A 26,374-nucleotide genomic window follows, 5' to 3' on the forward strand; every position below is an offset into this window, starting at 1 on the left:
ATCTCCATAAATTTATTGGCATAACTTGGGGATAACTTCGCCCCCATTGCTGTTCCACGTATCTGGTGATAAGTATCAACTATGAAAGTTTTGTGAGGTGCACTAAGCTTCATGTTATTTTCTAAGAATATACTAACACATTGTAAACCAATTTTGTACTTAATGTTAGTATATATGGAGGAGGCGTCAAAGGTAAAATAAAATGAAATTCATCCCAAGATATGTCTTGTGGGATTCTGATGAGGTGAACGTAATTCTTTAAAAGGCTAGACAAACTTTTGACATGACATAGGACTAAAGAATGTTGTCTAGACAAAATAATTAATTGCTTGTTAAATATCTAATCCCCAATATGATCAGCCTCCCAGGGGGATCTTTCAGGGATTTATAGATCTGTAGTAGATGATGCAAAAATGGCATGTTTGGACCAACAACCATCAAAACGTTTTTATTTTTTCATCAAAATTTCCAGTTTGTTTGTAGGCTTTGGAAATCCATTGGGAATAATTGGCTTGTATTGACGGAAAAGGATCTACAAGTTTGTAATGTTTTGGGCTAGACAAAATGTTTTGAGCTTTTTTTTAATATAGTCTTTGCAATCCTGTATTACTATACCCCTGCCCCCTTTGTCAGCTGACTATATGACAATGTTGGGGTTGATTTTTAGGGATTGGACAGTCAATTTTTCTTGTTTGTGAGCTTGTTAGCATAGATTATATGAGTACTATTTTCGATATTTTGGAAATAATCTAAAATCAATTCCAAATAAGTGCTTTAAAAGGGATCTTGACTTTTGCATGAATAGAAGTTCGAAGATAAACGTTAATTAATAATATGTTTTTTGACTGAGTGTGGACTATATCTCACATCACTGAAGTGATTTCATATGTGGGAGAATAACCATTTCTTGTAAAATCAAGACCATATTTTCGATGTACAATCAGCATTATGCTTCATAGAAGGATGCAGGATACACTGTACAGAGTAATCTAACTCCCTCAAAATGGTCCATGCCATTATTATTTTCCAGGCCAAAATTATAAAGCAATGTCTAGATTTCAAATGACAGTCAAGTTATCTACATGATGTAGAATCTAAAGAAATTTTCAAGATTTCCAGATCAACAAATCCAATTTTCCAATTATTCAAGGATACTATCTGATCAAATGTGCCTAAAAATCAATTATTCATGGAGACAGTACCGTTTACCATCATCACCACGATGCCTTCTGGAGACCTCTCACACATTATCCCTTTACTAGTAATATTTGTTTGAAAGGAAAGTTTGTCTTCTTGTACAAGAGCAAGTAAACGTGAATTTGCACTTTTCCCATGATTGTACTTTGTCTTGACTGACATACATGTAAGTTGTAGGACCGCATTTTCCTTCAAGTGCTGAGGGCTCCAATCTTTCTTCTGCAGTCTGGAGGGTTCATGTTAGGAGTTGAGTAGAGCATTGAACCAATTATAGAAATCATGAGTAAACTTTTCAGTCAATTGGCCAAATATATTAATTATCTTCTTCATCCTGTGAGCAAACAAAATAGGAAGAAGGCTCAAATTAAATATATATAAAAGAGTGTGAGTTCCTGGCTATATTTATTCTAATATAACTTTTGTATCAATTCCTCATAGTTGTCAAGAGCTTTGCTGGCAGTTTTTGAATGGGAACCTTTATTGTAAGGGAGAGCAATGATAACTGAAATGAGTCCTTGCACCTACGTGACCATCACATAAACAGGACAGTTTGTAATCACAGTAAGGGTAGGAGAAGATGAGTGCATTTGCTGTCCAAGTGTGATCTGACAAAACATCGGATTACACTCGGGCCAATGTTCGTACGGTAAAATTCAAAATAATAGCAGTGTGTTCAAAAACATGAGTTAATCACAACAATCTTTATACTAGTTTTTATTTACATGCACTTGGAAAATTAATGGAATGGGTGTCCAATTTGAGTGGTAAGTATGCCTTTTCTTTTATACAGATGGTCGTTATATACATTAGCAAAAAAAATAATGGGAGTACTAAAATAACACATGCTAGATATCACTGAATAAAATATTCCAGTTGGAAATGTTTATTCATTACATATTGGAATGCATTGAGAACAATAAAACCTAAAAATGATCAATGTGAATCAAAATTCATGTCCCATGGAGGTTTGGCGAATGATACTCAAAGTGGAAAATTAAATTACAGGCTGATTTATGGTAATTTCCGTGGAAATGCCTCAATACGAGGAATTGATGCTCAGTGGTTTGTGTGTGGCCTCAACGTGCCTGTATGACCTCCCAAGTCCCTACAGTGTCTGTGCATACTCCTGATGAGGCGGCGGATGTTCTCCTGATGGATCTCCTCCAAGACCTGGATTAATCATCACTCAACTCCTGCAGTCTGTAGTACAATGTGCAGTTGGTGGAAGGAAGGATATATGATGTCCCAGATGTGCTTGATTGGATTCAGGTCAGGGAAATGGGTGGGCCAGCCCAAAGCATCAATACCTTCATCATGCAGGAACTGCTAATACACTTCAGGCACATGATGCCTAGCATTGTCATGCATCAGGAGGAACCAAGGGCCCACTGTACCTTCATATGGTCTCACAATGAGTCTGAGGATTTCATCCCAGTTCCTAATCGCAGTCAGGGTACCTCTGGCTTGCACATAGAGGGCTGTGCGGCCCTCCAGAGAAATGCTTCCACACACCATTACTAACCCACTGCCAAATCGATCATGCTGGAGGATGTTGCAGGCAGCAGAAAATTCTCCACTGCATTTGCAGACTGTCACGTCTGTCACAAGTGCTCAGTGTGAACTTGCTCTCATCCCTGAAGAACACAGGGCGCCAATGTCAAATCTTCCAATCTTGATGTCCTCTGGTAAATGCCAATCACCTTGCTTGGTGTTGGGCTGTAAGTCCAACACTCACTTGTGGAAATTGGGTCCTCAAGCCTCCCTCATGCAGTCTGTTTCTGACAGTTTGAGCAGACAAATGGATGTTAGTGGCCTGCTAGAGGTCATTTTGCACGGGTCTGGCACTGCTCCTCCTGTTCCTCCTTGTACAATGAAGGAGGTAGAAGTCCTGGTGCTGGGTTGTTGCCCTCCTATGGCCCCCTCCACATCTCCTGGTATCTGCTCCTTACTCTGGTCACTGTGTTGACAGACACGGCTACTCTTCTTACCATGGCTCTCATTGGTGTGCCATCCTGGATGAGCTGCAGTACCTGAGCAACTTCTGTGGGTTGCAGACACCGACTCATGCTACTGTAGAAGTGAGAACAGTGACAAAGGCAAAAGTGACCAAAACAGCCAAAAAGGATGAGAACAGAGAAATGGTCAGTGATCACCCCCTGCAGAACCACTCCTTTATAGGGGTTGTCTTGCTAGTTGCCTGTTATTTCTACCTGTTGTCTGTTTCATTTGCACAACAATAGGAGAAATTGATTCATAATCAATGTTGTGTCATAACTGGACAGGTTGATTTCACAGAACTGTGATTGACTTGGAGTTACATTGTGTTGTTTAAGTGTCCACTTTATTATTTTGAGTGGTGAATTAAAATTAGTAACAGGAAAAAGTACCTTAAAGGTTAAAACATGTTATTCTGTTCAACACAATCACATATTAAGCTATATGTAGACATGAAGGCGCACCATGATTATATCTAAAGCTCAATATAAATCAAGAAAAATAGGCAGCACTCCAAATTAAATGTGAAAAAAAGTGGCTACTTTACTGATCCTCAGGTGTTTTTTGATTTAAGACTCAATATATACCGTATATATTATTTTTGTTATATCCATACTATTTCATATAGATCATGGGAAGTTAACTTCTGCTTTGGTGCAATGTGCTACTTTCATAATCATTATTGGTTAATTAATTGGGATCATGTGATTGTACAGCAATAAATCAGTATGTTATCAATTATTATTATATTACAATAATTATATCAAAATGATAAAAAAGATAAATAAATAAATTATATCCATTTCTAAATTATTTTTTTAAAAAAAGCATTAGAAAATAAACAGTTCTTGAATCAGAACAGGATTTTTAGGTTACATGGAATCTGTCAGATCGGATAACGTTATTAACCTGCAGATGTATGGTTACACTGCAGCTTGATAGTGATACATAGGTGCCCATACACCATACTAAAAGTTCAGCTTCGGGGAGGAAATAAATTTGATTTCTCCCAGAAACCACCGACTTTCAGTCATGGAGGCGTGGCAGCGCGGCTACAGTCATAGCTCACAGCATTGCAAGTGGCAGCTGTAAGCTCATCCCGGCACTGACTGACAGCATTCGTGCACTTCAAAGCCCGCTGTCAGTCACAATATTGGGCATCTTTCTAAGGGTCCCGTTTCACATAGCGACGCACCAGCGATCCCGACAATGATACGACCTGGTAGGGATCGCTGGTGCATTGTCACACAGCAGCTATTCTGAACGATTCCAGCCTGCATCCCTGAGTTCTGCATCGCCGACGAGCGACCTCAAACATAGCGATGCATGCTGGCCAGAGGAACACCAATGATCAAAAGATGGCCTAGGACTTTCGAGCATGATCAGCGATATCCAGCGGGGGGGCGGTCGCCGCTATGTGTCACATGTAGCGAGATCACTGGTGAGATAGCTGTGGCATCACAAAATCGGTGACGCTTCAGCGATCTCGCTATGTGAGACGGGGCCTAACGCTATTAAGCTACATTCCACATTCACACGGTCAGTATTTGGTCAGTATTTTATCTCAGTGTTTGTAAGCCAAAATCAGGAGTGGAACAATCAGAGGAAAGGTATAATAGAAACACGTCACCACTCCTGTATTTATCACCCACTCCTGGTTTTGGCTTACAAGTACTGAGGTAAAAAACTCACCAAATTCTGATAGTGTGAACATGGCCTTAACTTAATCATTCGCTGTACATGTACAGTGCCACTCAGGAGCAAGTGCATGGAGCTGGCTGACAGGTGGAGGTTGCCTCACAAATGTCTCAGCCAAGATCTGCCTCATTCTCTGACAACAGCATAAACAAATGAGAAACTGGGTCTGAGCAGAAAAAGTAAATTAATGTGCAAGCAAAATGTAATTGCATATGAACACATGACCTTTACACAGAGAAAACCAAAAACAAAACACAAAACAAATATCCTGGAATAAAAAAGTAAAAAAATATATTGCAAAAATTGCATGAAGGTAGTAACAATAGTAATAATAAGGGTATTTAGTTAACACAATTTTGATCAAAATAATGTAGAAGCCATCCCGCCACGTCACGGCAACCCTTGTGGTACAGTCCTAACTCTTGTATTTAAAACCTTTCCACTTGTCAAGTGACGTGAATGTGAACAAGGACAGAGGGACTAAACCACCAGTAATAGTATAGGCCAGACAGGATGGATTTTCCAACTCAGAAACAGGGAGGTCACACCCTTATATGCACAGAATGCACAATGAAACAAATGAGAAACTGGGTCTGAGCAGAAAAAGTAAATTAATGTGCATGCAAAATGTAATTGCATATGAACACATGACCTTTACACAGAGAAAACCAAAAACAAAACACAAAACAAATATCCTGGAATAAAAAAGTAAAAAAATATATTGCAAAAATTGCATGAAGGTAGTAACAATAGTAATAATAAGGGTATTTAGTTAACACAATTTTGATCAAAATAATGTAGAAGCCATCCCGCCACGTCACGGCAACCCTTGTGGTACAGTCCTAACTCTTGTATTTAAAACCTTTCCACTTGTCAAGTGACGTGAATGTGAACAAGGACAGAGGGACTAAACCACCAGTAATAGTATAGGCCAGACAGGATGGATTTTCCAACTCAGAAACAGGGCGGTCACACCCTTATATGCACAGAATGCACAATGAAACAAATGAGAAACTGGGTCTGAGCAGAAAAAGTAAATTAATGTGCATGCAAAATGTAATTGCATATGAACACATGACCTTTACACAGAGAAAACCAAAAACAAAACACAAAACAAATATCCTGGAATAAAAAAGTAAAAAAATATATTGCAAAAATTGCATGAACAGCATAAACAGCCCACTGGCCTGCGGCAGAGCCAACTTATGTGCCCATCGGCTACCCCCCAACAATGGGTTGCTATGGCTGTGCTTCAATGGAGACCGAGTTTTTTACTATATACAGAAATACAGAAGTACTTTATATTAATATATTAATAGTGCTCGGACAATCGGACTATCGCAGGTTCAAGTCCACTGAAAGGACTAACAAACATACTAGAAATTAAGAAGAAAAAAGTTTTAAAACATATGAAAAATGTAAAAACACAAACATTATTGGGGGAATTATCCCTCTATTCCCCCATTAAAAATAGATTTTTCAAAAATATAAAAATACACAAGCTCCATAAAAAAGGGACAAAATCGCGTTTTTAGTTGTTTAAAAAATACAGTAAGGATTAATCAAAAAGGCATAACTATCCTAGAATCGTGTCAACAAAAAAATGGCTCACCCTGCAAAAAAACAAACCCTCACAGAGATCCATTGACCTAAAATGAAAATGTTATGTCAGCCCACGTCAGCATACACTGTATTATCAAGCCTCACCTTAATGGCTGAGGACAGGGAAGCCACCTTTTCTGCACTCTCTCTTTTATCTCTTGCAGATTGATGTACAAATGGAGATTGGGAGACTTTTTTGTTATGTTGCTGTAAAAGGAAAATAAAAAAAAAAAACACAAATGCGATAATTCAGATATAAAAAGAAAAACTGATTTACAATCCTCCAGTGTCATTGAAATTATTACACTACATCCACAATAGGAAATTAAATGACTAAATCAAACAATTTGTAAAACAACATTAAAAGACATTATGGCGGATATAACAACATTTTGGGAGAATGTATCAATTAATGAGAAAGAGGAAATAAAGAGCAATTTATTTATACTTTCTTAAAATGGCACATGGTATTATAAAAAAAGAAAGGGTTGTCTATGGCAGGGTTCCCCAACTCCATTCCTCAAGGCCCACCAACAGATCATGTTTTCAGGGTTTCCTTAGTATTGCTCAGGTGATAATTGCTTCACCTGTGCAATACAAAGGAACTCATGAAAACATGACCTGTTAGAGGGCCTTGAGGAATGGAGTTGGGGAACCCTGGTCTATGGGTTGTGTCAATTAGAGAACAGAGCTGCAATACCCCAAACAACCTGTTTTATTACTTTTTGGTTTTTTTGGTATTACACAATTACAAAAAAAAGTTCCAAAAGTTAAAACGGAATCTGTATGATATAGGAGCATTAAGTGGGGAATGTTGTTATACAACAATATAATGCTAAATACGTCTCTATTTTAATTTCACAATGGAGAAATTTCCATTGTGAAATTAAAATAGAGACATATTTAGCATTATATTGTTGTATAACAACATTCCCCACTTAATGCTCCTATATCATACAGATTCCGTTTTAACTTTTGGAACTTTTTTTTTTCATGTTTTTAAAAATGTTTTAAACAATGTCTTTAGTCCCCATAAGGGTATGGGCACACGTTGCGGATTTTGATGCGCTTCCGCAGCGTTTTTGGACGTGAGGAATTCCATCAAATCCGCAGTGCGTTGTGCACACAATGTTAATGAATGGGAAATGGAAAAACGCTGTGCACATGCTGCAGAAAATTCCGCGCGGAGTTGCAGCTCTTTATTTTCTGCAGCATGTCAATTGTTTTTGCGGATCCGCAGCTGCGGTTTCCACTCTGGCACATGAAAATCTCTCTCTCAGCACAAGGGACAAAGTTCACAACAAATCCGCACAGCAAAAAAGCAGTAGAATCGCCAAACTGCAACGTGTGCAATACCCTAAAGGACTTGAATCTGTGATGACATGACCACTGGTACAACATTGTAATACTATATGCTGTTTTTCCGTAGGGAGACATTGGTACTAGTATTAGTAAATTATTTTTTTAACCATTCTACAATTTTGCTAATTTAAAAAAAAAATTATCAAAAATCAAACGATCATTGTGAATTGTACAGCCGTACCGCAACACCTTTGTGAAGAGAAGCTACCATCTTTTCAGTCTTTGCTCCTACATTTACAGATTGCTGCTCAGTCTGCAAAATTGCCCGAGTTGTCATGTGTGGTGTAGTCTGTAAAAGATGAAAAAATTCAGTAGCTATGATTATTGAGCACTCCTACATCAGTTTTATATATTAGTCACATTACTTCAGTGTCTGAGCTGCAATTTATTTTATTTTTTTCCTTTTTTTACTCGTTTATATAGCTTCATTTCCATAACGCTTTACAGACATTATTATTGCTGTCCCCATGGGGTTCACAATCCAAGTTCCCTATCAGTTTACCATTGGAGTTGCGCTATCCCATCGAATCTCTCAATAGGCAAGGTGCATGTTTTTTGAATCTTGTACAACCTTTTTAATAATGGAGTATTTCTTTATGTAATTTTGCTTTGAAAATGCAAAATGAAATCATATAAGATGTTTTCCAGAACTGAACCATTTTTACCAGCTGAAGCGTGAGCACGTTGCTTGGCATTGGTATGTCATTTGTTACATACTTTCCTAAATTCTTCCATACATTTGTTCACTAAAAATCACACAATTTTTTTTTCGAAGCCTTACCCTAACGCCTGTGAACGGAGTGGCTTTCAATTTTTCAATCTTTGCTTCAAAATCTTCAACATGTCTCATAGTCTGCAAAGTGGAGCGGGATGTCCTGCGTGGCACAATCTGGGAAAAATTATATGATAATAATCATAATAATAATAATAAGATAATAAGGTAAAACTTTCTGATTGATAAGCTGTTGCTTAAAAATGTTATATGTTGTGAGTTCATTTTTCCCTTCACCATTGAGGTCTGATGAACTCCCTCCTCTAGTGAAGGAAGGTAGTGAGACTGATTACCAAACACCTGGGCAGCTAGATGATGGCTGGGTGGCTGGAATTGAGGACTGGATATAAGGCTGCCGACGCCCTTCTTCCTGGCTGGTGATTTTCCTGCTGGATTCTTGGAGACCAGTCTGATTCCTGCATCTCAAAGCTAAGTTTTTCTGCTCTGCTTTGTACTCTTCAGTTTTGTTTTGCCTTGTTTTTTGGGAGTTCTGCCATCCCCGGCCGGGGGTGAGCTGAATTCCATTTTTGTCTCTGATCTGTTGATCTTTTGCTCTGTCTTCAGAATATACCTGAGTGCTGATATAGTCTTTTGAAGCCTAGCGACTTCAGGGCCTGTTTTTCCTATCAGTCGGTTGGCTCATTTTGATAGGGTTTTTGCGGATGGCAGACAGCAGCTTTCCTATCATGTCCTATGTAGTTAGCTTGGGCCCCATCATTTGCTCAACCTATCTTTCTATCTGTGTTAGTGTTTTCATCTTGCTTTACCGTCATTATATGTTGGGGGCTGCCTATTGCTTTGGGGTCTGCTCTGGGGCAGTTTAGTTTTTCCCCTTTCTGTCTTTAGGCTATGTAGTTCTCCGGCTGTGATCGAGGGGTCTAGGGCACCATAGGAACCCCCCACGGCTACTGCTAGTTTTTGTGGATAGGTTCAGGGGTCTGCAATCCGATAGCTGCCTACCTCTATGGTTTTTCTGGACTTAGCTGGTATTTTGTTTTTTCCTCCTTCGGTGACTCATCATAACAGAATCACCAGCCAGGAAGAAGGGTGTCGGCAGCCTTATATCCAGTCCTCAATTCCAGCCACCCAGTCATCATCTAGCTGCCCAGGTGTTTGGTAATCAGTCTCACTACCTTCCTTTACTAGAGGAGGGAGTTCATCAGACCTCAATGGTGAGGGGAAAAATGAACTCACAACAGTTATAGCTTTGTCACACTGCTTTACTATTTAGCATGAAAATCCTTAGGGTGCTTTCGCATTGCGTTTAGGGACACGCTTGGTGGCCCCATCAGGTCGTATGTCCTAGCACCCTGCAAAAGGGAATTCGGATGTATGTGCCGATGAGGGCATAGACAGTAATAGTGCTGGCAGAGCTAACGCATAATCTGACGTGCATCAGTTTCGAGAGTATACACTACATGTACAGTCTATAGCCCAGTAGGTGCATACATCTGAATCCCAGACGTACACTACGCCCTGACAGGGCCATTGAGCATGTCTCTAAACGCAATGTGAAAGCATCCTTTCATTTGGTAGCTTCTAAAAATTCACACTTACCTCACTCACAAATGATGATGACTGAGATTTCTGAGGATAACCTTTGTCTCCTTTAATTACAGTATTTCCAACAACTCGGAGAAGATAAGTGGGACTTTTAAATGATGGCCCGAAATGATTCACATCATACTGTGGTGGAAAAAAAAACAATTGTATCTTTCTTAATCCAAAGTCTGCTCTTCGAAGGTTCTAATTCTCCTTGCATTTATCCAGGTGGTGTAGATATAATTAAAGGCAGTGTTATCTCTGAAAGTATGCAAAGTAGCTCTCCTCCATAAGGAAGAAAGCCGACTCACTAGTGCATCCTATAAGAAGCTTATAAGAACTATCCTCATTTTTAGGCAACACCATCAGAAAAACTTTAAATTCTGTTTTACAAACATAACAATTTGCTTGAGGTACCGCCAAGCTGGGTTGTGTCAAAGCGACTGCTGGCTATCAGCCCATCCTACTCTGCTACTGTGGGTCTGTAAAGGAGTGAAAAGATGTCTGACACCCCTGCAATATTTTATACTGTGAATATTGATGTTTATGTCAATGTGTAATGGATTTAGTACACATTACACATTTAGCTGCTGGCTAGTTACGGGTCATTTGTTAACCGCCTGATGCAAAAAGTCAAACCCCTGCTGTGAACGAAGGAAGCCAGCACTTCAGTGAGAGCCACTAAAGTCTATGAATGTCTCTCACTTGGGGGGGCAAATGATGATGTTCAGCGGACAAAACCCCACCTATCCCAATGAAACCATTCCCACCCAGCAATTTCATTGACTGGCTGCAGCACCCAGGTGGGTCAGGTTTTAGCTGCCTCAAGTTAACTTTAGATATGTGTTCAGTTTAAGTGAACACATATTTAAAATGTATCCATTTAGTATCCAAAAAGGCCAGCTCAGTTTGTTTTTGCGGTACACCATGACTTCCAGTTTTGCGGAACGCCTTTTTTTTTCCCAATACTATTTCCATAGTATTGGGAAAAAAGCAGCGAGCCGCAAAATTTTTTGCGGTCCATTATTGAGGCAGACCACAAAAAATGTGGCGATATGGCCCGCAAAAATGGGCCACAATAACGGACTGCAAAAAATGCGGTAAGTGAAAAAGTAGCCTAAGATTATTTACTCTACACAATAGCCTTTGCATCAAGAGTACACTCCCAGGCAACTGGGTGGATAACAAAGTCTCAAAGTAAGTATATCTTTTAAAAAAGGGTACTGATTCTTTAAGACAGTGCTTATCAAACTTTGAGGCAGGCCTTACCAGTGAGCCACCAGCTAGTCAGCATCCCAGTTTGTGAAGCACTGTTTTAAAGAAATGAGTTAGTTGTTAGTGACACAGAGCTGATGAGTGATCATTTACTTCTCTGTACCTTCCTATGGCTTCAGAAATATTTAGTTTAAAAACCTAATTAACTTATTGGGTATATATTGTAATGTTACATCATGTGAGGAGACAGAAAAAAATAAAAACGAAGAAATATTTTCAAATTACGGTAGCTTCCAGCACAGTGGGTGATACCCTGGAATTATCTTGGTTTCTTTGGTGAGGCCAGGAGATTTTTTTGGGTTTGTCTAATGAAGCACAAGTATGAAAGGTTTGAGAGGACCTGCTACCAAAGACTTCTTAGCTCAGTTTGTAGAAACAGTACAACTGTAACTCAGTTACTGATTGGATGACCATAAGACAAGCAATAAAGAAGAAGATGAGCTGCTGCTCTTTTTTAATTTTTAAATAAACCAATTTGGTATTAGCACATCTACAAAAGTCCAATCTATCAAAATATAATTATTTTTTAACCCATATGGTATATTACATAAATCACAAAAAATACATAGATACCAGAATTGACCCTTTAAGTCGCCTTCCCTCAAAAATGCAATAAAAAAAAACTTCCTTAAATGGTACTGATAAAATGTTATCTTGCCATGCACAAAACAACCCCTCACACAGCTTAATTGACAAAAAATAAAAATGTTATGAACATTAGAAAATGGCGACACAAGCTGCGGTATTTTTTTTTTAAATAAATTTCTCAAACTCTTCTTACCACTGAAATAAAACAAAATTACTGCAATTGTAATGACCTCAAGAATCAAGTTGCTAGGTCATTTTTATTACAGAATGAACACTGTAAAAATTAACCCTAAAAAGCAATGGGAAGAATTAAAGGGGTTTCTTCACCGCTCCTTGAAATTTTTTTCCTATTTTCTAATGCATTGTATAGTAAAATGAATTGTATCATTATAACTTATCTCAGAAAAAAACAAGTCCTTATATTTCTATGTCAACAGAAAAATAGAAAAAAAAAAGTTACAGCTCTCTGAAGAGGGGGAGGAAACAAACAAAATCGTCGGGTCATGAAAGGGTTAAAGGGATTGTGCCAAGTTATCACCTTTGCACATGAAATTTTAAAATGGAGATGTATGAATGCCCTGTGAAAGTGTCATTCTAACATCGTAAAACTTTACGAAGGTCATGTTAACTCACCTGAGGGTCGCATTCCAGTGATGATGACTTCTGTTCTTCTCTAGCTTTATTTTGCCAGCTACATGTGAACAGTTTGGAATCATCAGAGGGGAATGTGTAGGAAGAGACATCACTAGAGACTTTATGTCGTGGACGAACTGACACATCGGAAAACATTTCTTGTTTTATTATAGAAGTCACCGAGTCTTTATTGTGACTATACATCACTGCTGGGACTTCCTGTAACATAAAGACTAATTATAATATTTATATTTATTTGGAAGCTTACGGCTTTAAAATAAAGTCAGATATTCATGGTGGAAATACTTTGCCATATAGTTGATACCACCACAGAGACTGCCCACTAAAATGTCCAAACTTCAACATCATCCTACACACATAATGGCACTGTCTCGGCACTGTTGCAGGATATCCTAGGACTAGGGGCTCCTTCGTTATCCCTCAAGCTAGAGGTGCCCTAGTCTACCCCTTTTCCTCGGATTACTTCTGATAATGGAGATATCGAGGCCTTGGGCCTTGCTGTGTTCCTATATCAACCTTTATCTGTCCCCTCCCCCACCCATGGAAATGGGGAGTAGAAGTGTATAAGAATCCACCAACCAGACAAACAAGGGAAGACAGACAGGGTTAAATGAAAATACCAATCATACAAAAATGCACTCACAAACAAAAGAGTGGAACACCGAGTAGTTAAGGAAGGATAAACAAATAGGAGACGAAGAGGAGTGCACACAGACAAATCAATAAGCAACAGTCTTCTCAACAACTCTCCAAATGCCATCTCCAACAACCAACACCTACAACTCCAGAACCAGGCAGTATGAACTAATATTGGCAATCCCTGATTGCCAGGGATGAATATATATAGCAGAGGGGAATGGCCAACACTGAACATCTTCGATCATCTAAACAGGAAAGCTCCAGGAGCTCTAAACTGAACAGATTAAGCTTTCTACTGCTAGCAGAAACCTGCGCTGTTTAATATGATGGAGAAGTGCTTCTAGTCAGTGCAGGAGTATGTGAAATCAGACGCCGCAGTCTTCTGGACCCTCTCTGCTGTGGTAAACATGTGACAGGCAGCCAGAAATGACCAAGCTTATTCTAGGTCAGCATAAGATGGAGGTCAAGTTTTGTACTGTTTTACAAAATCCCATGAAAGCCAACAAGTCCAAATACCCTCCTGCACACAAAGAGATTAACTGGTGTGTAGTATTTGTATATTACATTTTTATCAGCAATAACTGTCAATCACGGTATGTGAGAGATGGAAGCAGCACCCACAGGGATTCTGACTGCAGCTTTTAACAGTAACATACAAAATCAAACTATAGAAAACTATATATCCGCCAAAATACTCGAAGGATGCCTGAGCATGCTCCGGAAAACTCGAGCAACGAGTATACTCGCTCATCACTAATGGTTAGCATCTCCCCTTGTATTCTATTCCGCTCTTATATAGGACAGAAGACCTGAAAGAGTTTCTTCCATCTGGTGTGATATTCTGCCTGATTGCCTCTCCGTAGGGTTTAAAGCTTTTGTATCACTCTATACTTGAAAAAACTGTTTTTCTATAATTCTATATAATTGATTACTATTTCTGCATTTAGATTTGGATCTGTTTGTCTTCTCTAGATTAAACATATTGGTCTGCAGATACAATCCTAATGCCTACAATGACATTCAGACAACTAGGCCAAAAGGGTTACAACCAGGTAGTTTCCTACACTTTTTTTAAACAGAGTGGCCTTAAAATCTGACGTTTACAGCTGATGGAAACCGTTACATGGGGCAGACATAAATCCTGTGGGTGCAGTGTGGCGCCCCTGAGGCTCAGTCGCCACAGGGGTACTGCACCTTCTCCTAAGGTGTAGTGCCCCCCCACCTAGGTAAGTTGGGAACTCTTTTCCACCCTCCAACACTCGCATCCCACACGACAGGGTAGTTCAGCACAACCACATTGAGGGTTCTCTCTCCTCCTAGACATTAGGAGTGCCTTGGTGGTTCCCTGCATGGAACACTGGATGTGCTGGGAGGTGGGTGGAGTTGATATCCATATAAAAGGTTGGGAAGGTTTATAATTACAGTTCAGTCTGAGATCAGTCTGAGATCAGTCTGATGGGAGGTCAGTGAGTAAGGACAGTCAGTCAGGAGAGTCTGAGGACGGGTCCGAGGAGAAGGGGTGCTGCAGCTGTCTCAGTGATCTGAGCCAGCTGGCACAGGAAAGGAACAGAAGGATAAAGACGTAGAACTGCAACCTAAGCTTCCATAGGAGAGAGAAGGATCAGTGCGGAACGAAGGAGTAGAGAGAACAGAGAGGAGTTGTGGGTCGGAAGAGGAACCCTGCCTATAGGTTCTCAGCGCAAGGTCGGGGCCCGGTCCCCGAGGTTGTATGGACGCTTATGGCTCTGCAGCAGTCACCGGTGGAGTAGTTGGCTGTAAAGGCACTACTCCCAACTAAGACTCGGGGCACAACAGCAACTGAATAGACAGCCAGGACTCCGGAGAAGGGGGTCCCCGACAGAGGCTACAGCTGTCTGCCATACGAGTAGAGTTGTTAGGAACATCTGATAGGAGGAACTCCAGAGTACCACGGTACTGGAGCTCTTCACACCTTAAGGCGCAATAGAGGAGTCGTTCAGGAAAAGTACATGTTGGCGGAGTGTTGGAGAGGAGTCGCTCAGGAAAGGTTCATGTTGGCGGAGTGTTGGAGAGGAGAATCCTGACTTGCCTGGGAGGTTGATTGAGTCTCTACCCCGGGGGACACGGCACGGAGGCAGGCACCAGTGGTTACCACGGACTGTGAGTAAAGCTTTGGAACTGCAAGCCCTGGTGTCTTCCATTCATTTGTGCACCAACACCGTCAGCACCGCTACATCTGGGTACCAGCATTCTCACACAGCCTGCGCCTATCCTCACCTATTGCAATTACACTGCCCTGGGGTTACAGCTTCACCTGTGGGGAGCTACACCATCTATGCTGCAACACACCATCAGTCCCAGAGGATCTGCACGCAGCGTTGGCTTAACATCTTGCTTGCCAAACACCACAGGTGGCGTCACGAACTATTCCATTCCATTAACTACAAACCACCATTGATTTGGGCGCCCAGGGCCACGGACCGGGTCACAGCTGCCGTGACACATCCCACTGACACCGGCCCGGTACCGAGTGCCCCACAGCCCTGGGAGGGCGACCGAGCAGGTGCACAGGTGCCAGAGGGGAGAGGAAAGCCTTCACAGCTTCATGTTTAAAAGTAATAGATTCTAGTACTCTGTCCGGCCCCATGTACTTGCTAGCTAATTGTCATGTGCCCCGTCCTGTGTGACAAAGCCAGCAGGTCGGTAACTGATACAACAGGAGGCAGTGATGTATTAGTCCACTTCATTTATTTAGGTCAGAAATGTCTGTTTACAAAAGCTTATCTCCTATATGAGGTACAGGGGAGTATGGGACCCACTATGATTAACTCTTTTGTGGGCTAACAATAACCAATGTCTCTACTTCTCCTCGTCATGGTGTATAAAGCATTTGGTATTTTATGAGGTTATATTGGCAGTATGCTTACAGATTATATGGCTGTTGTACTATATTTATATATTTGTGGCCAGTGGTTATTTAATGTCCTGTATTGACTGGATTATGTTTGTCCTGAGTCAATGCATGTTTTAAATGCTTTTAAACTGTGTGTTGTCCATCTGGTTTTGTACACAATAAAATTGGATATTTTTCTAGTTATTTGGTGTGGTGATCCTAACTATATGCATGCTCTTTTTGTCTCATTGATATAGTACAGGTTACATGCATTTAGCGATCCCATTTAATTATAATTCTTTAATTATTTATGATGGTGCCCACTTGATATATTCTCTGATACAACAGGAGGCGGCACGTATAATTGTCCAGTGTGACGCGGCCCGCAGGCTGGTAACTAATACAACCAGACACAGGGGATAGGGAAAACCTGGGTAACAATAACAATGGTGGCCCTGCGATAGGGAACGGGGACGTGGAGACCTCCTGCACTCCCCTGAGTCAGTGTCTCTACACTCCAAACGCTCCCTAGGCCGGTTCCACACCGGGCGCCGATCAGGAACCTAAAAATCCTGACTGGCCCTGCACCTAAACCCTCACTTGGGAATTGGTCGGTGCGGAAACTAATCCCACCACTGCACTAAACACACATAAGGAAAAGTGACAAAACAGGGGAACACCACTTAGCTTTGCTCTGTTGCTTACACTCCCAGCAACAGAGCCCACCACCTGTTTGCATCTTTTCCTCCCACTGTGTCCAACATCTGGGTGCACTGTCCAGCAACGGATTCCAGCACCTGAGTGCAGCTGTCCAGCCACGGAGTCCAGCATCTGAGTGCAGCTTCCAGAAAAACAGTCCAGCAACTGAGTGCAGCTCTACACCATAGCTGCCACTCCACCAAGCTTTGCAAGAAATCTTCACTGGCACCAATAGCTGCCATTCCACCATGCTTTACATGAACTCCTCGCTGACACCATAGCTGTCACTCTAGGACTCTGACTGAGTTGTCCTGGACTCTTCTCAGCACTATAGTGCAGGTTTGGATCAAACATAGTCCACCACCTACGTGCAGCTTTCCAGAAACAGAGTCCAGCAAATGAGTCCAGCTTTTCTGCCAAAGAGTCCAACAGTTTGAGTCCAGCTTTCCAGCAACCGAGTCCAGCATCCTGAGTGCAGCTCTACACCATAACTGCCACTCCACCAAGCAATGCCAGCCCTCCTTGCAGACACCATAGCTGACACTCCACCAATCCATGCCAGCCCTCCTTGAGGACACCATAGCTGCTACTCCAGCACTCAGACTGGGCTGCCCTGGACTCTCGTTCAGCTCCATCCTTCACCCAGGCTTGCTTGCAAATGAGGAACTATCACCAACAGTGATTAACACACCTGATACTCTTTTATAGAGCAATCACACCTGTTACATAATCACGTGCACAAACTAAGGTAACCAGAGTGCAATGACCCTAATGGCCACCGGGGGGAAAACCACTTTTGGCACACAGCCAAAGGAAAAAAAAAGGTTACTTTGTGCATTTAATCTGTCAGATCCAACCTGGATCATGACACTAATGACCCTAGGAAAAGTACACTTACATTTCAATAGGGGCAGGACTGAGCAGAGTTAGAGTGTAGAGCTTTCCATCTGTGGGAGCTTTTTGAAGATCAGCATTAAATGTGGCAATTATTTATATTACAGTGACGCTTAAGATTTTATAATTTGCTTAGTTCATAATTAATTGTGCACATGTGTTGTGCTTGTTTGATCCATGTGTTTAGTGTATCTCCTGTACTTGTGTGGCGTGTGCTCTATGCTTGTGTGACATGTGTGGATCACCACCCAGGACTCCTAACACTGCACTCAACACACACACACTAGCGACTAACGAGAAGTTCTCATTTCAATGCCAGAACACACCCACCCTTGGACGTTCTGCTCAGAAGCAACAGACTGATATCTAGAAAACCCTGCAAACTGGTGACAGAAGGTAAATTACTTATTGTCACCATTCTGCAGCCCAGATATGCACTGACATTATGTGAAAAGCCCGGACAACCCCTTTAAGGCTATGTGCACACAGAGTTCTTTGGGAAGATTTTAGTGCAGAAGTTGAGTGAAAAGGGTATGTGCACACAGTATCATTTAGATTACTTTCCCGGGCGAAACCAGTTCAGGAAAATACCAGTGGTCCTTTCCCTGAGGCAACGCTGCTGTCACTAGCTTTACTCTATGGTGTGGAATATATGGAGTACAGAGCGAGTGACTTATAAGCAGAAGCCGCCCAAACACTGAGCATGTCATTTTTTTTAACTGTGTCAGGATTTCTGAATTCTGAAATGTTTACAATAAATAACATAAGATGGAAACTATACATGGCAATGTCATTTTGTCATTGCTGTGCTCTATGCCCATCTTATGAGATGCTATTGTGGTTCTTTTTCAGATTAATTCAAGTCCTAAAAACTTGGAGTCTCCCCTCAGTTTCTGGCCTAAAAACTCAGCAAAAAGACTTCACATGCGCATCTGTGACACCCAAGAGTTCGGTTGTCACAGTGACATCACCTCCCTCTAAGAGGTGAAGTCATGCTTGGAGGCAGAAGGGGACCCCCATGCCAGGTAACAGAGATTAAATCACAATTTCCTGCTGCAGATCAGAAAAGGGAGATGCCTTATAAATTCTGGCCAGCAGAGGGGGTTGGTGAGTCAGCTAGAAATCAGCTGTGAGGGTTGTCATGGAAACGAAACAGCTGTGAGCTGTGAGGAAAAATGATAATGACAGTTAAACGTGAGGACGTGAGGTAAAAAAGTCTTTCAGGAAGATCCTGTCAGATAAAGACAGGCAGCTGATCTGTGAAGAGGGAAAGGACAAGAGCAGAGACTGAGACTCTAAGGAAGCTAAAATACTGCATATAGCAGACCCCTGAGTGAAGCGCTAATAAAGAGAAAAGGGACATCAGAGTCCTAGGCTGACAGGAGCTGTAAGTCCTGATAGCCGAATCTGAAAGTACAGGGGATTGTAAATTCCTGTGCACATTAATCAACTGAGGGCACGGCAGTGGATAAGGAGCCCGGGGCCAACGGTGAAGAGAACGGTACCTGTGGAATAGGCTCACGCTGACAGCCTTACAGGTTAGTGAAACTATCACGTATAGAGGGTCGCAGCATAGTTATATACAGCGGAGACCCACACACAAAGCGCAGAAAGGAAGGTCCTAAATCCCCACCTGGCAAGGTGGATCCCCTGAATGCCTCCAGGTGAGCCGGACTGATTCCATCACCTGTATGTGGTACTCCGGACTACAACCAATTACCAGTAAAAGGTAAAGAAACTGCACCTCTCTGTGTCTTTCTCTCATTTATCTGCACCCCAACGTTTACAGCCATTTTTACTATTTATTTAACATCTTTGCCCTGGCACCACAGCCCTACAACATCATAGCTGTGCCCAACATCCATCCCAGAGAAGCAACACCGCAGCGCTGGTCACCTCTGACCAGAATACCACAGGTGGCGTCACGTATTTCACCATCTATAAACATTATCTTTATTTTTACCACATAAATACCACACAACTTTCCCCTATTTTATTACTAGACGCCTCTGGGCCACGGACAGGGTCACCGCCGCCGTGACACCGTCCCTCATGGAAGTCGACGGGTCCGGTATCGAGTACCCCCAGGCCCCTCAGGGTGCTCCAACTGGTGTCACGAACAGGATTTAGCGAGCCTAGCAAAGCTGGATAAAGAAGCCTGGCAAAGGCTACTTTCAGACATCAGTTTTCTTTATCCGGCAGGATGCGGTGAAATACCGGACTACCGGATCCGGCCGCAAAGCTGACACCGGATCCTTCTTTCTGCTGGATATATTCCTGGCAGAGAAGGTCTTCCGGGCATGCGCAGTATGAAAAACCTGTCCGGCGTTTGCAAAAAAAAAACGTTGCATGCAACGTTTTTTCCAGACGCCGGACCGGCAATTCTTGCCGTATCCGGCAAAAGCCAGACGTGCCGCATTGCTATCCGGCGTAATGCGGCGACAATGAAAGTGTACGGGCAAAAAGCCAGATCCGGTCGTAACAGGCACCGGATCCGGCTTTTACATATTTTGCCGCATCATGCCGGATAGCAAAAAACTGAAATGTGAAAGTAGCCAAAGCTGGGTACTGTGCGCCATAGACTTTATTAAATTGTGTGCTATAGACTTTAATGAGCTTTAAATAACCACCATAACTGCGTCACACAGTGCGTGCGAGCAGAGAGGGACGTGCCATTTTGGACAGAGCCAGAAATAAAGCACGACGCAAAGCCCCTGCCCATGCTCTGACGTTAGTGAGCAAGTGAAAAAGCAGGAAGAAAAATGCCCAACGCGGGTGAAGATTCAGCGGTGGTCGCAGCCGCAGCCTCCATAATGCTGCTATCAATGCAATATATACCAGGAGTGGCCTGCTTACCACAGTACTCAGGGGAGTCGCACACCCTGAGCGATTTTAAAGAAAGACTATGTAGTTTGTTCAAAGTGTACCCCCTGTCAGAAAGCCAAAAAGTCAGTATCCTCATTGGCCAGTTAACTGGTGCGGCTCAGAGGGAAGTAAAGTCCTGGCCAGACACTGATAAAAGAACTGTCAAACAAATCTTAGTCAGACTGAAAGACACTTTTGATACCCGTACTGCAACAGAGATAAAAATGAGATTTTTTGGGTGCAAACAGAGAGTGCAGGACAGTATACGGGACTATGCCCTTAATCTTCAGGAGACACTATGGGCTGTAAAACAGGTTGATCCTGAGAGCATGCAAGATGAAGATAGATTATTAACAGAGCAGTTCATAGAGGGACTCCAGTCTCACAATCAAAGGACACAGCTGCGCATAATGGCACTACAAAATCCTGAATTGGACTTTGCACACTTTAAGGATAGAGCCATCAGAGTGCTGCATGAACCGAACCCTAGCAGCACAGAGCCCTCTAAGCATCCAGCAATTACATACCAGCAGGAGACAGCCTCCTTTCAAAAGACCTCTATTGAGACTGACAAGCCATCCCAAAATGATGATTCTGCTGTAGACTTACGTCTCCAAGTCAAGGAACTAACTAAAAGTGTGGCTACACTCACAAAAACTGTGCAGTCCCTGAAAGTGATTCCAAAGAAGATCCAGCTAGCCTCCAGTCCAGAAGACGTCCCGTGGCGACAGCAGAAGAGGATCCCGCCGACCAGAGGGAGAGACAGCGATCGTTACGACGAGGACGGACAGCCCTTCTGTCGCCGCTGCAACAAGGCAGGACACCTAGCAAGATACTGTCATTTAAACAAGCAACCCCTGGGGCAAAGGGCCAACCCCCTGGAGTAAGACGACCAGGCCCACCAAATTGGCGAGACAAGTACGTAGGAGGGCGACCAGTCCTGCCTGTCGTGATTGACGATTTTCCGATGAACGCTTTACTGGACACCGGTTCCCAGGTGACAACGATACCATATGTTCTTTTTAAGCAGTACTAGGCAGATTCAGACATTACTCATAGCCCAGATAAAGACCTTACTATTTTTGCCAGCAATGGTCAGCCCTTGCCTCAGATGGGATATAAAGAGGTGACCATCAAAACTGGCCGAGTAGAATTGCAATCGCAAGGTTTGATAATAATTGATATTGACAAACGAGAATGCCATCCTATGATCACTTTAGGCACTAATGTAATTGAAAATTGTCTTGGAGAAATTATTGTTTTGTTACAACAGGTAGCCGAGACCGCCAGCTCCAGTCAGCAACGGGTCCTGCAAAAGGAGATCAGAGCCCTGATGCAGAGACAACAGGTAGAGCTGTCTGGTGGAGAAGTCGGCAGTGTCAGAGTAAGTGATCCTTTCCCCATTGCAGTACCTCCCAGAAGTGAAATGTTAATTTGGTGTCGGGCAGCAATAGGCCTAAGGGATCAAGATTACCAAGCCCTGGTAGAACCCATGTACTCTGATAGTAGGTCCACTATCCTGACAGCCAGAGGGGTAGTTGATGTCCGCAATGGGAGAGTACCAATAGACATCTTAAATTGTGGGGAGAGAGAGGTCCAGTTACCTCGGTAGGCCACCCTTGCTAAATTGTTCACCGTCAGTAACAATGCAATAGAGGCACTAGAACCATTGCTTCCGTCTGACAAAGTGGAAGAGAATGGCTCTCAAGGGCAACAGGAGGATTGATGTCAGCAGCTACATGTAGGCACTGACTCCACCCCTTCACACCAAAAGCATGGGGCTTACCGGGTGGCTCGAGAATTTGAACGGGTCTTCAGCAAGCATCCTCTAGATTTTGGGCAGGCAAAAGGGGTTCAACATCATATCCCCATGGGAGATCATCCAACCATTAAAGAGAGACACCGGCCTGTACCCCCAGCACACTACCAATGTGACAAGAGTATGTTACGAGAGATGGAGGAGGCTGGAGTAATCAGAGAAAGTTGTAGCCCCTGGGCAGCTCCATTAGTCCTCGTTAAGAAGAAAGATGGTACTATGAGAATGTGTGTAGACTACAGGCGGATTAACAGGATTACACATAAAGACGTGTACCCATTGCCTAGAATTGAGGAATCACTAGCTGCACTGAGAACTGCTAATTATTTTTCTGCCTTAGATCTCACCAGCGGGTATTGGCAGGTTCCTGTGGCAGAGGCAGACAAAGAGAAGACAGCGTTTACTACACCAATGGGCCTCTGCGAGTTTAAGTACATGCCATTCAGGCTCAGCAATGCACCAGGAACATTTCAGCGGTTAATGGAATGCTGCCTTGGACATAAAAACTTTGAAACCGTTCTGCTGTACCTGGATGACATCATCGTCTTCTCCAAAACCTATGAAGACCATTTGAAGCACCTAGCCAAGGTATTCGAAGCCCTGTCACACTTTGGCCTGAAAATAAAACCGTCCAAATGTCACCTTTTGAAACCCAAGGTGCAGTACCTAGGCCATGTGGTGAGCGCAGAAGGTGTGGCACCCGATCCTGACAAAGTCACCGTTATCCGGGACTGGAAAAGACCCAGCACTATCGATGAAGTGAGGCAATTTCTTGGGTTAGTAGGCTACTACCGAAGATTTATCAAGAACTTCACCAAGATAGCAGCACCGCTGCAAGATCTTCTAGTGGGCCAATCCAAGAAGGCCAAGAACAAAAATTTTCCATTCGAGTGGAACAAAAGGATAGAAGAGTCCTTCACCAAGTTGAAATTGGCCTCACAGGAGATGAGGTCCTGGCCTATCCTGACTATGACCAACTATTTGTACTTTACACTGATGCCAGCAACGTGGGATTGGGAGCAATGCTGTCACAAGTGCAGAAAGGCAGAGAGAGATTGATTGCCTAAGCCAGCAGGAAGCTTCGTCCCACTAAGAGGAACCCCTACAACTACAGTTCCTTTAAGCTGGAGTTCCTCGCCATAGTCTGGGCAGTAACAGAGCACTTCAAGCACTACTTGGCTTCTGCAAAGTTCACCATCTATACAGACAATAATCCGCTAACCCACCTTGAAACGGCAAAGATCGGGGCCCTTGAGCAGCGATGGATGGCCCAGCTGTCCAACTACGAGTTCACCATCAAGTACCGAGCAGGACATAAGAACGCTAAAGCGGATGCGCTGTCCAGGATGCCCAATTCACCAGACAGGGGAGAAGATCCAAAAGGACTCGAAGAAATCGAGTTACCAGCCTTCCACCGTCCAATTGCAGCCCAGCGTTCTCAAGGAGTAAGGAACAAGCGCTTTATCGTACGAGAGGTAACATTGAACCCATTACCCCATCATGAATGGTCAGAGACAAGACAGTGACCCAGCTGTTCGCCTCGTAAAGGAGTGCCTGGCAGAAGCTGATGCACACCCTAGTCCAGATGACCTACAGGAAGCACAGCAACTGTGGAAGGAAAGAGGCAAGCTGTTCATCTACGAGGGTAAACTGTGTGGGAGGAACATCAACTCGCGCACACACGAACTGGTTTGGCAGGTGGTAGTCCCGAAGAGGGATGCACCAATGGTCTTAGAGGTGTACCACAATGGAGCAGGACACTTCGGCTGGAAGAAGTTGGAAATTCTACTTCGTGAAAGGTTCTACTGGGTTGGCATGAGGAGTTCCATTGAGCAGTGGTGCCGAGAATGTGGCCCATGCAACCTGCCCAGAAAAGACCGTAGCAGCCAGAGAGCCTCATTACAGCCGATCATCACAAAACAGCCGCTTGAACTGGTAGCCTTGGATTACGTGAAGTTAACTCCGAGTAGGAATGGCTACACTTTTGCTTTGACCATCGTGGACCATTACTCAAGGTTCTTGGTAGTCATACCATTAAAGACCAAACAGCGAGACAGCAGCCAAGGTATTTCAGCAGCACTTTTGTCGACCACGCCGATACCCTGAACAAGTGCTCACTGACCAAGGTCCAGCCTTTGAGGCAGAAGTGTTTCAGGAGTTCTGTAACATGTATGGTTGCAAGAAAATCAGAACGACGCCGTACCATCCACAGACAAATGGTATGTGTGAGAAGATGAACCAGGTGGTCATTGACTTATTGAAGACCTTACTTCTGGAAGAACTAAACCAGTGGCCAGAGAAGTTGCCTGATCTGGTAGATCTATATAATCATATACCGGTAAACTCTACAAATTGCACTCCGGCCTACTTGATGAGAGCAAGACCTGGCAAGTTACCTATTGATTTAGACATGGGAGTCTTAACACCTGAGAAAACATCACCAGATGCAGACTGGGATACAGAGCGGCAGCAACAATACCGCAAAGTACAAGAATGTGTGGAGAAAAGTTTGTCCCAAGCAAGACAGAGGCAGGAAAGAAATTACAATCAACATGCCCCTGCAGTTCCCTTGACACCAGGAGCACAAGTACTTAAAAGAAAGAGACGTGTTCACAAACTAGATGACCAGTGGGAAGCAGAGCCATACACCGTGATACCTTCAGATTTTAATAACACCAAAGTATGTATCATCAGCAAAGATGGAGGAGAAACCTTAGAAGCAGTCTCAAGAGATCATCTAAAGATGTGCCCTGATCAATTCAAGGACAAGAAAGAAGTCCAAAACGCTCCACAACCCATAGTAGAGGTGGAAGAAAAGATTCAAACTATACTTGGAGAATTTTCTCGGACGTGGACGCAAGTAAATCAGGCAATAGTAGTACCAGTCCTAACCTTTCATCAGCCTACTGCACCAGATGAAGTAGAGACTCTAAATGAAATGGCTCCAGAAACAGATACCACATCTGCAGAGGAATGTGGAAATCTGTCCCCTGCTAACAGCGAATCTGACAATCTCATGGTGAGTCTAGGAGTAAAGAGAAGGCAGTCTAGAATACCTATCTTACACAAGTCTACTTATAGCGTAGTGACTAGAGTTGAGCGATACCATCCGATACTTCAAAGTATCGGATCGGAATGGATCGGCCGATCTTAAAAAAAAGTATCGGTATCGCCGATTCCGATACCGGAAGTCCCATTCAAGTCTATGGGACTTCCGGTATCGGAATAAGAAAAACCCTGTTTTTGCCTTGTACAGCCTCTCTGGGGTCTGTACGGGCCTTTCGGGGGGCTGTGCCGGCCTGCCAGGGGGTCTGTGCAGGCTCCGGTGGTCTGTGCCGGCCTGCCGGGGGGCTGTGCCGGCCTGCCGGTGGTCTGTGCAGGCTCCGGTGGGCTGTGCCGGCCTGCCGGGGGGCTGTGCCGGCCTGCCGGGGGGCTGTGCAGGCTCCAGGGGGCTGTGCCGGCCTGCCGGTGGTCTGTGCAGGCTCCGGGGGGCTGTGCCGGCCTGCCGGTGGTCTGTGCAGGCTTCGGGGGTCTGTGCAGGCATCGTCCGATGGGACTACAAGTCCCATCGGGCGATGCCTGCTACCATGACAGTGATTGACACATTAGCCAATGATGGGACAGTAGTAGTCCCATCATCCGGCTAATGTGTTGAATGTAAAAAAAAAAAAAAAAAAAAAAAAAAATTACATGCTACATACATGCTACATACATACAACATGCATACTACATGTAACATACATACTACATATATACTACATGCAACATGCATACTAAATACATGCTACATTCATACTACATACTACATACATGCTACATTCATACTACATATATACTACATGCAACATACATACTACATATATACTACATGCTACATACATACTACATGCATGCTACATACATA

The 26,374-nt window shown here is 43.1% G+C and overlaps 1 protein-coding gene across 2 annotated transcripts in view; it reads right to left on the reverse strand.

The window, feature by feature from the left end:
* Window positions 1–432: 432 nt before the first annotated feature.
* LOC141097341 (uncharacterized) overlaps window positions 433–26,374 on the reverse strand; it is a 52,113-nt gene continuing 26,171 nt past the window's right edge. Inside the window, exons 8-13 of one of the 2 annotated variants that reach the window (XM_073584431.1) lie at window positions 12,665–12,883; window positions 10,184–10,312; window positions 8,636–8,743; window positions 8,036–8,143; window positions 6,598–6,699; window positions 433–1,528 (exon numbers count right to left, since the gene is read on the reverse strand). In XM_073584431.1, the coding sequence (XP_073440532.1) occupies window positions 1,511–1,528; window positions 6,598–6,699; window positions 8,036–8,143; window positions 8,636–8,743; window positions 10,184–10,312; window positions 12,665–12,883 (684 nt within the window). In that variant the 3' untranslated portion in view covers window positions 433–1,510. The remainder of the gene's footprint in view (window positions 1,529–6,597; window positions 6,700–8,035; window positions 8,144–8,635; window positions 8,744–10,183; window positions 10,313–12,664; window positions 12,884–26,374) is intronic. The other variant, XM_073584432.1, reaches the window with a different exon arrangement.

The sequence above is a fragment of the Dendrobates tinctorius genome, unplaced genomic scaffold, assembly GCF_039654945.1.
Source record: "Dendrobates tinctorius isolate UK_male_01 unplaced genomic scaffold, ASM3965494v1 ptg000084l, whole genome shotgun sequence".
Lineage (NCBI taxonomy): Eukaryota > Metazoa > Chordata > Amphibia > Anura > Dendrobatidae > Dendrobates > Dendrobates tinctorius.